The sequence below is a fragment of the Trichechus manatus genome, unplaced genomic scaffold (assembly GCF_000243295.1).
Source record: "Trichechus manatus latirostris isolate Lorelei unplaced genomic scaffold, TriManLat1.0 scaffold00165, whole genome shotgun sequence".
Taxonomy (NCBI): Eukaryota; Metazoa; Chordata; class Mammalia; order Sirenia; family Trichechidae; genus Trichechus; species Trichechus manatus.
Window position 1 is genome coordinate 4,415,050 of NW_004444101.1, and position 14,111 is coordinate 4,429,160.

The window sequence follows — 14,111 nt, forward strand, 5'->3', positions numbered from 1 at the left end:
CCGGGCCGCCATGGAGCGTTGGGCCCGCGGCTGGTGGCTGCTGTGCGCGGCCGCCGCGCTCACCGCCTTCGCCCGCGGGGACCCCGCCAGCAAAAGCCGGAGCTGCAGCGAAGTCCGCCAGATCTACGGCGCCAAGGGCTTTAGCCTAAGCGACGTGCCGCAGGCGGAAATCTCGGGTGAGTGCGGCGCCCGGCCCGGCCGCCCTGCGCCCCTGTGCGTCCCCCGCTCTGCCCGAGCGGCCACTCGCCCCGGCGCGGAGTCCCGCCTCCTGCCCCAGGCTCCGGGGGGCCCTGCGCCTCCGCTCGCGGGCACCCACGGGTCGTCTTCTCGGCTCCGCGCGGTCGCCCCAGCTCGGCGCGGAAGCCCGGCTCCTTTCTCCGCGGGGCGTCCCGGCTCGGGGCGCTCCTCCGGGCCACGGCTCGGCCCATACGCGGCGGCGGACGGGAGTCCGAGCTCCGCACCGCCGGCCGCCCACGCCGCGCGGCCGGTCTGAGCGTGGGGCTGCGGGGCGCTGCTGACGGAGGCCGCGGGCTGGGGACTCGTACGGCGCTGGGCGGTCTCTCCGGGAGGCTCCTCTGGTCGCGCCCCGGGGATTCTCGCCGGGTCCCCAGAGAGCGCAGCCTAAGCGGGTTTTATAAGTGGACCCCCATGCCTGGCGGGAGTGCCGACCCCAGAGAGGTAGGAGCAAGCTGTGCGCTTCGCGAGGAGAGGCGGGACCGCCACCAGTCTGAGCAGAATTCCGCCGGGAACTTGCGCCCGCGCGGCCCACCGCCCTCCTGGCACGCTGGCCACCCGGCGCGGCGAGTCCAGCTGCAGGTGGTGGTTGCCTTGGATCCGCCCAGGCCGTGTCGTTTCTTTGTAACAGCGCGCAGCGGCCCTCCCGGCGGTGGCCTCGGTCCTGCGGCCTCCGCAGTGGTGCCCACGTCCTCCCTGCGGGGCCTGGAGGAGTTCTGGGGCAGGAGTGTGCAGTGAGGGGGCGCGGGGGGGCGCCTCAGTAACCCGTGTCTAGGGGATCCCAGACTCCAAGCCTCACCCTCAAACTGCAAACGTGTTGAATCCGCCTGGGACTGTGCGAGGTGCCTGGGCCGCAGTGGGCAGGAGGAGACTAAAGTGCCTGCCGGGGCTCCCCCCCAAACAGCAGGGGTGGGGGACAGGGTGGAGGGGCAGGTGAAGGGTCAGCTCACTAGTACCAGGGCATTCTGACTGAGAAAAGTGCCTCAGTGCAGGGGTGGGGCCCTGGCCCTGCCTTGCTGGGAGCGGATGAGGGAGCCAGACTCTGGACCCTGTCCCTGGAACCTGTCCCTGGAGTGACAGAACCCACAGACAGCTGCCCTGGGAGAGTCCCTGAGCCCCCGTTCCAGCCTGGTGACGATGTGACCTGTTGTGGGGGAAGTTCTGCCTACCTCTCTGGGGCCCAGCCCATAGGAGGAGGTGACAGACACCCTGGGTCCTGGGCCCACCGAGGCCCAGGCGTGAGTTCAGCTCTAGAATGGGGATCCAGGGACCCCATCGTAGCCTCCCCAGGGCAGTCCTTCCTGTGCCCCACCCCTGCTGATGCATTCTGCCCGGGTCTGTCAGGGGCTGCCCCACCACACTTACCTGAGCTGGGGGTTGGCGGCCTGGGGCCAGCACAGGGCTTGTAAACATCCTGCTTCTGCTGCACCCCACCCCACTTCTGCCCCACCACACGCACAGGGGCTTTGACCTGCATGGCTGCCTTTTCTGTGCGCCCCTTCTCAGACACCAGGAGATGAGGATATCCTCCAGAGAGCCTTTCCATCCCACCCCAGTACCCTTCCCACCACCTCTTGGCACCAACTCCCTCTCTGCCCTTGCACCCTTAGCACCCTCCCACCTCTCTGCCCTATCACCCCCGGTACACCCCTGGCACCCCTACCACCCCTCTGCCCTCGCACCCGCCAATACACCCTAAGCCTGGCCAGCAGCCACAGCTGTCTGTCCCCAGTTAGAGAGTTTGAGTAACCGCCCAGGATGAGGAGAGTGGGCTGGGCAGGTGGAGCCGGTGAGGGGGGCCGGGCCTGGAGGGGCTGAGCTCCATCGCCCCTAGGTGGGCAATGTAGGGAGTCAGGGACCCAGGGCAGGCAGAGTACATTGACACCTCCATGAGTGATGGGGAACGTGGCTGTGGCAGTGTCCCCGCAGCGCCCAAGGGTCTGGCACCGCCTCCCCCAGGCCTGCGAGGTCGTGACTTCACTCTGGGCAAGGTCAGTGCCACCCCTGCCCTGCCGCAACAGCACTTCTGCCCAAGCATCCAGGGCCTCTTAGGGGGCTACTCTCCCCCAGTCCCCCATTGCTGTACCCCGCCATGTCCCCGGAACTCAGGAGCACCCTACGGGGCCCAGGATGCCAAGGAGGGTGTCGGTGCTGCGTGGGGCAAGAGAAGCAGAGTAACCTCCCTCCGGGATGGCAAGGGTCCTAGGGTGCCCAGCCCAGGGTCCCCCTCCTGCTTGGCGCTGCTTGGCTGGCCTCTGAGTTTGGGGCGCCCTCTGGTGGCCCTTCGGCACGCACTAGCCTGGAGCGCCTGATCCTCTCCCAGCCCATCCAGCACAACCCCTGGACTGGACCAGACAGAGATTCTGCTGGGGCTCCATGGGGCCCAGGGCCAGTGATGGGGAGGCCAGGACTCCTGATTCTTGGAGGCAGGGAGGGTGGCCCCAAGTGCGGAAAGCACACAAAGAGCCTTTCCCCATAAAAGAGGAGGTGCCGGGTGCCCGGCTCTGGCACAAAGCCAGCCCTCAGAGAAGATGTGATGAGGAGTCCTGCCTGCTGCAGCCATCCTGGGCGGGCATGTGAAGCACAGGAGGGTCACTAGGGGAGACGGGCCCTGCCACTGGAGGTCTCCGAGCCTGGGGCAAGGAGGAGAGTCTAGGGCGCCAGCCCTGGGGGCTAGAGGTCAGGCAGGCGTGCAACTGTCAGTGTGAGCAGGGCTGCCCCGCCTGCCCCTGTGCCCTGTGGATGCCAGTGGCCATGGAGCTGGCACAAGGCCCCACCCGTGGGTGGCAGGCAGCTGTTCTGAGGGAGGGTCTTCTCGAGTCCTGGAAAGGAGGGTCCTGGCTGGGTCCGAGAGTGCCTCAGCGTCTGCTCCTCAGCCGTAGTCAGCCATCCCCAGGCCGGAAGGTTTTGTTGACTGTCCTGCTCACAGGGTGGAGCCCCTCAGGCCCCGTGGCTCCGCGTGGGTCTCCAGTGTGGCCAGGCCCTCTGGCCACGCAGCTGCCCTGTCCCTGTGCTGCACGAGGAGGCAGTGGTTTCATTATCCCCAGCGCGAGGACCCGGCTCGCTGCTGCAGGTGGGGGCTCAGGATGGGGACCCACGGGGTGGTGATGGGCAGGGCCACCTGTGTGATGTAACATTCTGGGTCCCTTGCTGGAGCCAGTGCAGCCGTGGTGGACCGGCCACCTCCTCCGAGTGGCAGGGTCCTCGCCGGGCTGGGGCCAGGTGCCGGCTGCCACTCTGGCCTCAACGCCCCGCTCCACTGCTCCATGCCTCCGTTTCTCCATGTGTGACCTGGGAGGGTGACGTGCCGGCATGGGCCCTGCAGGCACGTGACCGGGGATGCACTCTCTCCCCACCTTTTCCAGCCATAACTGAGAGCGTTCCTCATCATGAACCGATACTTGTCACTGTCTGTTAAACGCGCTGGGTGAGGCGTTCTTGGCAGACTCATTTTACAGATGAGTAAATCGAGGCTCACAGAACCTTCTTCAAAGCACATGTCCCCCAGGCGCTCTGGGCACGGGAAACTGGAAGCCTGTCTGTTTAAAGCTTGTGGTGCTCACTGCTGCCCAGTAAGGCTGTACCAGGCTGCGGTATTCTGGTGGAGTTTTCTGGAAGCCTCGTGCTGTTCCCAGCCCTCTCTTGGAAGTCCCCGGCTATGGAGGGCCACTTCCAAGCACACGGGCTGTGAATCAGGTGGCCGGGCGCGCCCCTGCCCTTCCCTGTCCTGAGGGCCCTGCGTGAGGCCCCCATGGTGGGAGGCTGGCCCACCACACTGGGCCAAGTCCCCCAGACACTGCCGCCAGGCTGAGCAGAGGAGACAAGGCGGATGGCCTGTGTAAATCGCCACCCACCATTGTGCTGGTTGAGATGCCTGAGGTGTCAGTGGCAGGATAGCCCAGATGGGGACAGGCCAGAGAGTTTTGTCCGGGGTGCTGGGAGTCCGTGCGCAGAACCCTCCTCCCCAGACCAGGCCCTGGAGTGTCTCAAGTCGGGATGGAGGACCTGTGTTGCGGTGTGGGCACGGGCCAGGCCTCCGCAGGGTCCTCGCAGCCCCAACCTGCCTCCGGCTGACACAGCACTGTGGGGTGCCTGGGGCCTGTGCTGCAGGGGAGGAAAAGCCCGGCGGGAGGGGCTCTGGGCTGGCCGCCTGCCCCAGCCCCAGTCCCCCGCTCGAGCCCACCCCAGCCTTTCCTGCCGGTGTTTGTATGGGAACAGGCCTGGGCAGGTGCTGTGGGTGCTGGGCGGCCCCAGGGAGTGCAGTGAGGGGGAAGTTGGGGCCTCGGGGAGACAGCCCTGCTGCACTGCAGCTCTGCTTCTCTAGCCCCACCCAAGTCCAGGCTGAAAGCCCAGGTGGCAGCTGGGCCCAAGCACCTCGCCACCAGGTGTGAGGGGAGGGCTGGCTGTCCCCCCGACCCAGGGTGTGGGGACCAGGTCCAGTCTCCAGCCTCCAGGACTCGGCCGTGGGTGGGTGCCGGGGAAGCTCCAGGATTGGGCTCCCTGGATTGGGCTGCAGAGACTGGGGTCCTGTGTGGGTTACGGAGCTGCCACACCACTGGCCCCTCCTGTCCCCTCCCCTGCCTATGGCCTCAGCCTCATCTCCCGCTGGCCCTGGCAGGCCACCTTCCAGCACACACCCCCTCCCTCCAGGACCACCGTCTCCTGTTTCTAAGGGCCTGTCATGGAATAGAGGTGGGCAGTGATGGGGGTGGCCTGAAAACCCTAGGGGGCCTCCTGGCTGGGAGCATCCTGGCTCGTGGGTGGGTCGGGGGGCCTCCCAGCAGGGGACGCAGTGTGTGGAGGAAGGGTGCCAGACCCTCAGGGTGACTTTGGGGAAGGTGACGCCGGGGAGTCCGGGTGGGGCGGGATCTGGGGAGCAGAGGAGGCAGTGCGGGGCTGCTGCCGGCGGCTGTTTCCTGGCGCAGTGCCCCACCGAGCTCGCTGTTCATTTGCGCTTTAACACTCCCTGAGCCCCAAGGCTTGGCGGGATGACAGGGCAGCCCCGGGGGCTCCACCGCGCCTGCTCCCCGGGGCCCCGGGCTGTGCCCTCTGCACCACAATGTCCACATCCCAGAGGAGGGCGCTGGCTCGGGGCGCCAGCAGGGGCCTGGGCTGGGATGGCCGGTGCGTGCTGCAGCGAGGACCGTGCATGCAGCAGGCCGCCGGCCCCCTGCAGAGGCATGCCAGTATGGCGGCGAGGGCTTTGCAGTGGGGGGCCCAGGACACTGCAGGTGGACAGGGCGGGGACAACCCTAGGCCTGAGGCAGAGGAGAGGATGCAGCTGAGGCTGGCTGGTGAGGAGGCCCTGCAGGCAGCCCCTGCTCTGGGCCACCACGCCTTGCCCCAATGCCCCAGGAGCTGAGCCCGGCCTCGCCAGCCGCCCCAGGCCTGCAGCAGCCCAGTGCCCGGAGGTCCCTCTGGGCTTCCAGAATGTGCAGACCAGTGCTCAGGGCGGGCTGGGCACCACTTGGTTCAACTGCTCTGTTTGCACAGAGGGAAAACAGTCCCAGAGGGTGCACAGGGCTCAGAGAGAGCCAGGCTGGGGGCCTTCTCCCGGCATGGCTCCATCCCCATCACCTCGCTGTCCTGGCCAGGCACTGCCCCCCACTTGCTGAGTGCATCCCACCCTCTGTGGCCCAAGTGTGCCAGGATTCAGGTGTGGACACCGGTAATGGGATGGGTGGAACCATTGGAGTCGGCACGCTCAGGGCCTTGGTGGGGTGTCTGACCCCGTACGCACTGGGATACATGACCCCAGAGTGCAGGGGTGAGGTCAGGCCTGAGGACAGAGAGCTGGGGTTGAAGCCAGGGACACAGACCTCCCACAGGTGCAAAGAGGAGAGTTAGGTGGCTGAGGAGGCCCCAGGGGGCTCAGGTGAAGGAGGCGGGGGCTGTCAGCACAGCCCTCTGCTCAGCCCAGCATCAGGGCCACACAGAGACATGGGCTGGGGGAACAAGGGTCAGGCTCAGCTCAGCCTCTGCCCAGGCTCAGCCACTCAGCCACACCCAGTGGCCTTCACAAGGCTGGAACTGGTCCTGCTGGTGGCACCAGACAGGCATGCCTGCTGTCCTAGCTCCTCATGAGGGCCAAGGAAGAGCTGGCCAGGCCAGGCTGCACAAGAACTTCATCCTTCGTTCCATCCATCCATCCATCTACCCATCCATCATTCATCTATCATCCATCCATTCATCTATCCATCTGTCCATCCTTCCGTCCATCACTCATCCATCCATCATCCATCCATCATCAATCCATCCATCCGTCTGTCCATCAATCCATCCTTCCTTCCATCCATCACTCATCTATCCACCCACCCATCCATCCATCATCCATCCATCTGTTCATTCATCTGTCCATCCATCCATCCGTCCATCACCCATCCATCCATCTGTCCGTGTGTCCATCTATCCATCTACCTAGCCATCATTCATCTGTCATCCATCCATCCATTTGTCTCTGTCCATCTATCGATCTATGCATCCTTCTGTCCATCCATCATCTATCCATCCACCTGTCCATCCATCCATTCATCCATCCATCCATCCATTCATCCATCCATCCATCCACCCATCCCTCATCCATCCATTCATCCATCTATCCATCTGTCCACCCATCTGTCCATCCATCCACACTTTGTTCCTTCCATCTGCTCATCTATCTATCTATCCATCCATTTGTCCGTCCATCCATCATCCACCCACTCACTCACTATGTGCTCCTTCCACTGCTGGTTTCTGCGTGCAGAGATGAAAAGCTGAAGTGCTGTTCCCCATGTGTTCGGTGTCGAGGGAGAAATCTAGCTGTGGCCGCCCGGCTCTCCCACATCCAACCATCTCACGCTGGGCAGACGGTGTCTGTGCTCAGGGCCTTGCTGCCCTGCCTGGTCAGCTCCAGGACAATGGCCTTGGGCCATGGTGCTGCCCATCACCTCTGAGGGCCAGTACTGCGTGGCTGCCTTCTCGGTGAGCCACCGAGGCCCGGGAGCAGTGAGCAGATCTGCAGCCTGTGCACACAGTCAGATGATGTCCCCAGACATCAAGGACAGCAGCCTGAGTGTGTGGAGGGGCCGAGGCCGGTGGTGGCTGCTGAGTAGCCAGCGACTGACCACATGGGGGGGTCAAAAGGCATCCTCGGTGTCAGGATCCGCTGTGGCCGACCACGCTGTCCTCTGGGCTGAGCCATGTGTGACGTTTGAGTGTGTCTTCAGTGCCCACCCCCACTCTGGAGCACGTCCCCTGACCTGTGACCATCTGCAGACCTTGGGGACAAAGCTGACGCCACCCGCTGCCAACATTGGCTCAGGCGTTTGCTCGAGTCCCTGTTGTCGTGGAGCTCGGGACACACTGGACCAACAGACTTTTTTAAAGGGACAAGGCTCTCAAGGGACTCAGCCCCCCTTCCTGACCCCACCCCCCAGCCTGGGAGACTGCCCCTGGGACCCTCGGCAGCAGCTGCGCATCCTGCCTGCCTGCTAGCAGACTCGTTCATTTCACTCCCAGGACAGCTGGACCTTGAGACCCGATGGTGAACGAGACACTGTGGTGGCCTCAAGGAGCCCCCCCTCCCATGGAGGTGGGCTCAGGACAGTGGGAGGGGCCCACAGGTCAGACTTACACTGCTTCCTGAAGCCCTTCCCTGGGGAGGGGGGATAAGGTGGCTGCTCTCAGCCAGGGGCACTTTCGAGTGTCCCACGACTGGGGGGGCTCCTGGCATTTGGTGAGTGCAGCACCCTCCCGAATAGCAGCGGGGCTCCCCAGAGACACCAGCAGCACCCCCACAGGAAACACTTGAGCTGAAGTTCTCGGCAGAACTGCACCAGGGGCTGAGGGCACATGGGGGTGGGGAGGAAGGCACCCCTCTGCTTCGGGGTCCAGAAAAGGGTTGATTCTAGATGGACGGGCAGGCTGGGGGGTAAACACGGGTGTGAGGTCGTTCGAGGCGGGGAGCTTGTAATCGGGGTCCATGGACAAGGCCCAGGGACAGAATTGGGGCAGTTGATGAACTTCCATGAGAAAGAAACCACACGTCCACCCTCACTCCCCTCCGGCCAGAATTTGGTGTCTCCTGTTCCCGGGACCAAGGCTCCGCTGTGTTGTCGTTCCCGCGAGTTGTCACCGACAGCAGTCGCGATACTCCCACATCCCACTGCAGAGGGAGCAGGCCACGCACGTGTCACTTATTCAGCACAGTCTGGGAGTTCTAGCCAATGCTGGACCTGCTGCCAGGCTCGTAGGTGCTACGTTTGGAAGAAGCCGTGCCGGGGTCTGCGATCTGGACCTCCCGCTCTGGTGAAGAGGCAGCGGACCTGGTGCATCTCACCCAGGAGTGGCAGCTGTGGCCTCAGGGTCTGGGAGGGGGAGCCAGGAGGGTCCCCACGAACCTCGGGCTGCGCGAGGAGCCTGGCCACCCCATACGCAGGTATGAGTGAGGTGGGACGTTGAAAGACCATTGTTGTGGAGTTAACTCTGGCTCATGGTGACCTCACGAATTGCACTCCATAGAGTTTCCAATGGCGGGTTTTTGAAAAGTAGATCAGTAGGCCTTTCTTCTAAGGTGCCTCTGGGGGGACTCGAACCTCCACCCTTTTGGGATTCCTAGTGAGCAGAACAATACCCCTAAATGACACGCCTCAGGGACCGCGGAGGGTGGACGCAGTCTGCGCAGGGTTCACATCGGCTCTGACTGGGCTTGGCTACAGTGATCAGGTGTTGGTGTTGTGATTTAAAAATAGAGACAAATAGCCTGCAGGAGTTCAAACATACCCGTGTCGTCTACAGTCATGCCCACACGAGGAATGCCACCCCCGGTTGTAAAGACCCTCTGCCCTCCGGCTGCACAGCGTCTCGCCCCATCTTGGTGCCAACTGGAGAGTTGGCCCAGCGTTCCTCCGCTCCCGGCCCCTGCATGCCCTCACACGACCCTTGTCTCGGGCTGGCCACCCCCCAGGACCCTCTCCTGACCCCAGGAGCCAGGCCTCACCGCCTCAGAGACATTGGGGGTTTGCCACCTGAGGCCCAGGGGTCCTGGAGCGTCGGGGACGGCTTGTGAGAGGAGGCATGTGGGAAGGGCAGGGGGTTCCATGTCCGCACATGTGCAGAGGGGAGGGAGACAGCAGAGGGCCGGTCCCTGGCAGGACGGAGAGGCTGGGAGGGGCCCTGACAGCCGGCACTGCTCGTCAGCCAGAGGGTGAACACGACCCCGCGCCCGTCACAGGTGATGGGGAAACAGTGTGGCCCACCCACGCAGTGGGGTGCTGCTCAGCCGTGGAGAGGACCGAAGCCCGGCTGCACGCTACAACACGCGAAGTCGCGTGACCCCACTGCCGTGAAGAGTCTAAAGCTGCCCAGGGCAGAGATGAAAACACATTAGTGGTGACGGGGGGCAGGGGGCGACGCTGAGAAGGTGGCTGAGTCTGGTGTCAGGACCCGGCTCCAGCTCCCTGGCCGCGGGGTGGACTAGGGGGAGGGGACGTGACCTCTGGGACAGGGTTTCTCTGTGAGGGAGAACAACCCCCACGTGGTGTGATGACCCCAGGGCTGCTCAGCAGGGAGGGACTCACCCCAGTGTGACATGGGGGTGGGGGCTGGGCTGGCTCACCCCGACACAGGACGCAGGGGTGGGGCTGTCCGAGGGGCATTGAACTGCATCCTGGTTGGGCAGGTGGGCGGTGAGGCTGCAGGGCAGGCTTGAGCTCAGAGCGGAGGGCGTCTGGCGGGACCCCAAAGCCCTGAAGGTGTGACCTGAAGTCTGCCCTGTGCAAACGTGGGTGCCTTTGGGAGCTACACCCCCATCTGTTTCTCCTGGGAGCAGAGGCCGTGTGGCAGGCCTGGTCTGGTCTCCAGGGCACAGCCAGGCCCCTGTCCCCAGAAGCTTCCGTCTGGTGGGGCCCGTCAGCAGTCAGAGCAAGATGCCAGGAGTCGGGAATGCTACTGAGGGAGGTCAGTGAGGCCACTCCAAGGAGGGGACATCGGGCAGAGGCTGCGTGAAGTGAGCGGGGGGGTGTGGGCGCCCCACAGGCCTGTGGTATGCACTCCGACACCCTGTACCGTCATGGTGACCCCTGGGCCCTGAGGGCACGCCCTGCTGGGGCTAAAGGGTGAGGCCACACGTTGGTCAAGGGCCCGCCTGCCCTGGAGACAGAGACCATGTCAACACTGGTCATCTTAGGGGAGAGGGGTGTCCTCAGAGGAAACCTTGGTCCTCCAGTCCCTGTTCCCTGAGAAGGGGAGAGCAGCAAGGCCTGCCTCACAGCGGCTCAGAGGCAACTGGAATGCTCAGCACAGCGACAGTGGGGGTGGGGAAGCCCCTGGGGGAGGGGGCCCTGCCATCCCCCAAATCTGGGTTCCACAAGGTTGTCAGTGGGTGAGAGTGCCCCCTGGTGGGAGGAAAGCCAACTTGCATCATCCAGGCCAAGGACCCTCTCAGGGCTGGGGTCCGGGTCTGGGAGATCCAGGCTGGGGGGAGCCTGGACACTGCCTCGGCTGTCACAAAGTGAGATGCGGGTGTGCCCTGGTCGTGGGAAGTCGGGGAGATGGCAGGAAGGGCTGGGTGCCCTGAGCCCCGAGGCCACCCTGGGAGGTACAAGGAGGGAGCACCCTCAGGGCACGGGGACAGGGCCACGCTGTGCAGGCCAGGGTGGGTTCTCCTGACCAGCCTGGGCGGGGGCAGCTGGCCTGCAGGACAGGGCCCACAGTGGGGACTCCGGACACTGCAGGCCTCTCGGAGGTTGGAGGGGGACAAAGGACAGTGCCCCTGAGGGCCCCGCTCCCAGTCAGCCTGCACGGGGCCACATCTGGGCAGCCCGAGTTGGAAGGGGCCTATGGCGGACCCAGGGGTGGGGCCTCTCCTTATCCAGATCGTCTGGGACCTGCCACTGTCCCCGTAGCCCCTCCAGGGATAGCTGGCCCATTGCCTTGCTGTGGGCTCCGGGGACCTGGCTGTATCTGCCTGCTGGCCCCACCCCGGCCTCTGCCCAGAGCAGCTACGTTGGGCCCAGGGCGAGCTGCCCCCCCAGGCAAGTCTGTAATGGACGGGGTGAGCCATGGCCCGGTGTTGGGCGAGCGGACTCCCTGGCTCCTTGGAGACCCAGCCTGCACATCTGGGAAACTGGATGAACATCACCAGGGAACACGGTGGTCCTTGCATTCCCACCCGCTCCCACCTGCTCCGGGCCCTGCGTCGGGGGAGCGGGCAGGCAGGCGAGCCACAGTGCCGCCCGCTAACTGAGGAAGGGCTGGAAGCCTGCGCCCAGGGCGGCCGCTGGGGGCCTTTGCAGGTGGGAGGCTCTTGCTGCTAGCAGGAGGGGGCGGGGCAGAGGTCCCCCACGTGGGGCTGGGGTGGCCTGCTGGCCCCTCAGGTGTCAACAGGAAATGGTACAGGCTGGCCGGGATTGGCCTGGCCCTCCCTTTCAGGCTAGGCCTCAACTCCGTACCTGGGGACCCCTGTCCCTGCTGGCAAGGCCCCGGGTGCCCCTGGCGCTGGCCGAGCCAGGTCTCTCATCTCCCCTTCAGTGGAGATGGAGAGCCTCTTGGGCCCGAAGGAGGAGTTTAGCATTTGGCAACAGCAAGTCACTTAATCTCTCCGAGCCTTTTTTCCCCGCCCGTCAAATGGGGATGATTGCATCTACCTAGTAATTGAAATTGTGCTGGTGAACCCCAATCTGTGGAGGGGGTCCACTGCTTCTCCCAGGAGGCTAACACCCCCTTTCCCCGCCTGTTGCCAGCCTGGACAGGGTCGCGCTCCCAAGCCAGGGAGCCACAGAGAGGAATGTGTGTGTGCGTGTGTGCGCGGAGGCCTCTGTGACCTCAGGCCTGTCCCCAACCCCGCAAAGGGATGCCAGAATCAGCAATAATAATACAGGGCACCTGGTTAAATGTGAATTCAAGATACACGACATGACTTCATAGCGTGAGATGTCCCAGGTGTTTTAATTTCAGATAATAACAAAGAACTTTCAGGGTAAGTGTGCCCAAATATTGAGTAGACGTACGTCCCTGGTAACATTGCCCTGGAGGGTTAATGCTGAAATTCGGACATCCTGGGTGTCCTGTTCCCGATCTGGCAACCTACAGGGTGCCCCACACCTGCTGCTCTGGGCAGAGAGGTGCTGCCTGGCGGCCAAGTCAGCAGGGCCCCAGGGAGACCTCTGCCAGGCGGGCGGCTGGCGCCTGCAGCCTGAGCAGCGAGCATGTCCACTCCTGTCCCAGCGTCTGCCGTCCTGCTTAGGAATTCCCCGGGGATCCGTCAGGGCAGCCACTTGGTGAGAGAGGCGGGGGAGAGAGGCTGAGGTTACTCAGCATGGCTTCAGCTGGGTCAGCCTGTGCCCCGTACTGCGACTCCTAGCAGAGTGGCCTCAGACACATGTCCCTGCAGCACCCCGTCAGCAAGCAGCTGTGGAGACAGGTTTAGGACACGTAGGGGGCTTGGCCCCTGGCTCAGCACCTAGAGAGCACCCGATCATATCAGGAGTGGGGACCTTGTGGGTAGGATGCCCCCCAGGCCCATCACGTCCCCTCGCCCCGCACACTGCTGGCTTCCCAGGGGGCTGAGGCTGGCTCCGCTCGCCAGCCGTGATGGCCTTGAGCCTTGTTTTCTTAAATTCTAAGGCTGGACAGCCCCTCTCCTTGGGACCCTATTTGTAGTTGTGGGTTTATTCAGCACAAGGCCTGGCCTGGGGGCTAGGCAGGGAGGTGAAAGCAGGACGTGGAGACCACCCCCTCGCAGCCACCCTCCAGGAGCTCGGGGAAGGCCCCCAAGAGGTCAGCCACTGGGCAGGTGCTGTGGCCTGGACTGGTTCCTGGAGGGGGCTGGGAAAGGCAGGGGCTGGGTGCCAGGCCACCAAGACGCAAGGTCACGGGAGCCGCAGACCCAAACCCAGGGCCCCTCCCATCCCTGGTTTGAGACCACAGGAGGAGCTCACCCAACCCTGAGGGGGGTGCTGGAACCCTGAGGCAGGCTGACAGCTCAGGGAGGACGCGGCCCACGTCCATCGGGCCCCTCCGCCACACCAAGACACCCCCAAACCTGGTGCCAGTGGCTGGGATGGCCTGCCCAAGGGGTCCCTGGAGCAGGGACCAGGCTGCACAGAGAGCAGCCCTTGATCGGCCCCCACGTGTCACCTTGTAAATCCTCCCCCCTTGGGGCATTTCGTTAAGGAGCTCCATTCAGCAGGGCTCAGTAGTGCTCTGGCTGAGGGCATGGGGGACTCAGGACGGCATCACCGTCCCGGCCTGCTGAGAGGAGGCTGGAGGTGGGCTGTGCAGAGGGTGTGGTGCAGGACCTCCACGGCACAGGGATAGAGAGCGTGCTGGCCGAGAAGGGAAGGGGGCGCAGCATCAGCACGGACTGGACTGGCCAGGGCCAGGTGTGCCGGAGGTGTGGCCAGGTGGGAGTTGGGGTTTCAGAGGAAGCAGATCAGGGTGTGGGAGCAGGTGGTTTGGGGGATGGAGGCCTGGTCACTGGAGAGGCAGGGAGAGGACGTGGAATGACGGGACCGAGGGGGCCGGTGGCCTTTGTGTGCCCAGACAGCAGTGGACAGCTGGTCCTCAGCAGGAGAGGGGACTACTAGGTGGTCCCTAGAAACCTGAACCCGCCCCCCACACACACACACACTCCACCGTGGCTCCCCAAGAACCAGCCCTGATTGGAGCAAGGCACCCTGTGCGCCTCTGCGCCCAGGCCTGTGCTGTGCGGAGAACGCCAGGCCATGGGCACCTGGTAGTAGGGAGGGAGGACCGTAAGCGCCGAGGCCCAGGGGCTCGTGCAGGGTCTGCGTGCAGGTCGTGTGTCAGGGACCGGGCGCGCGCAGGGCGCCGCCTGCGGTTTCCAGGGGGACCGCGGTGGCGCGAGCGCGGGGCGGGCTGCGGGAGGCGCGGGT

At 64.4% G+C, this 14,111-nt stretch overlaps 1 protein-coding gene across 1 annotated transcript in view; it reads left to right on the forward strand.

The window, feature by feature from the left end:
- Positions 1-10: 10 nt before the first annotated feature.
- Positions 11-14,111, forward strand: part of GPC1 (glypican 1) — a 26,919-nt gene continuing 12,818 nt past the window's right edge. The window contains exon 1 of the mRNA XM_004386473.1: positions 11-176. Coding sequence (XP_004386530.1) covers positions 11-176 — 166 coding nt within the window. The remainder of the gene's footprint in view (positions 177-14,111) is intronic.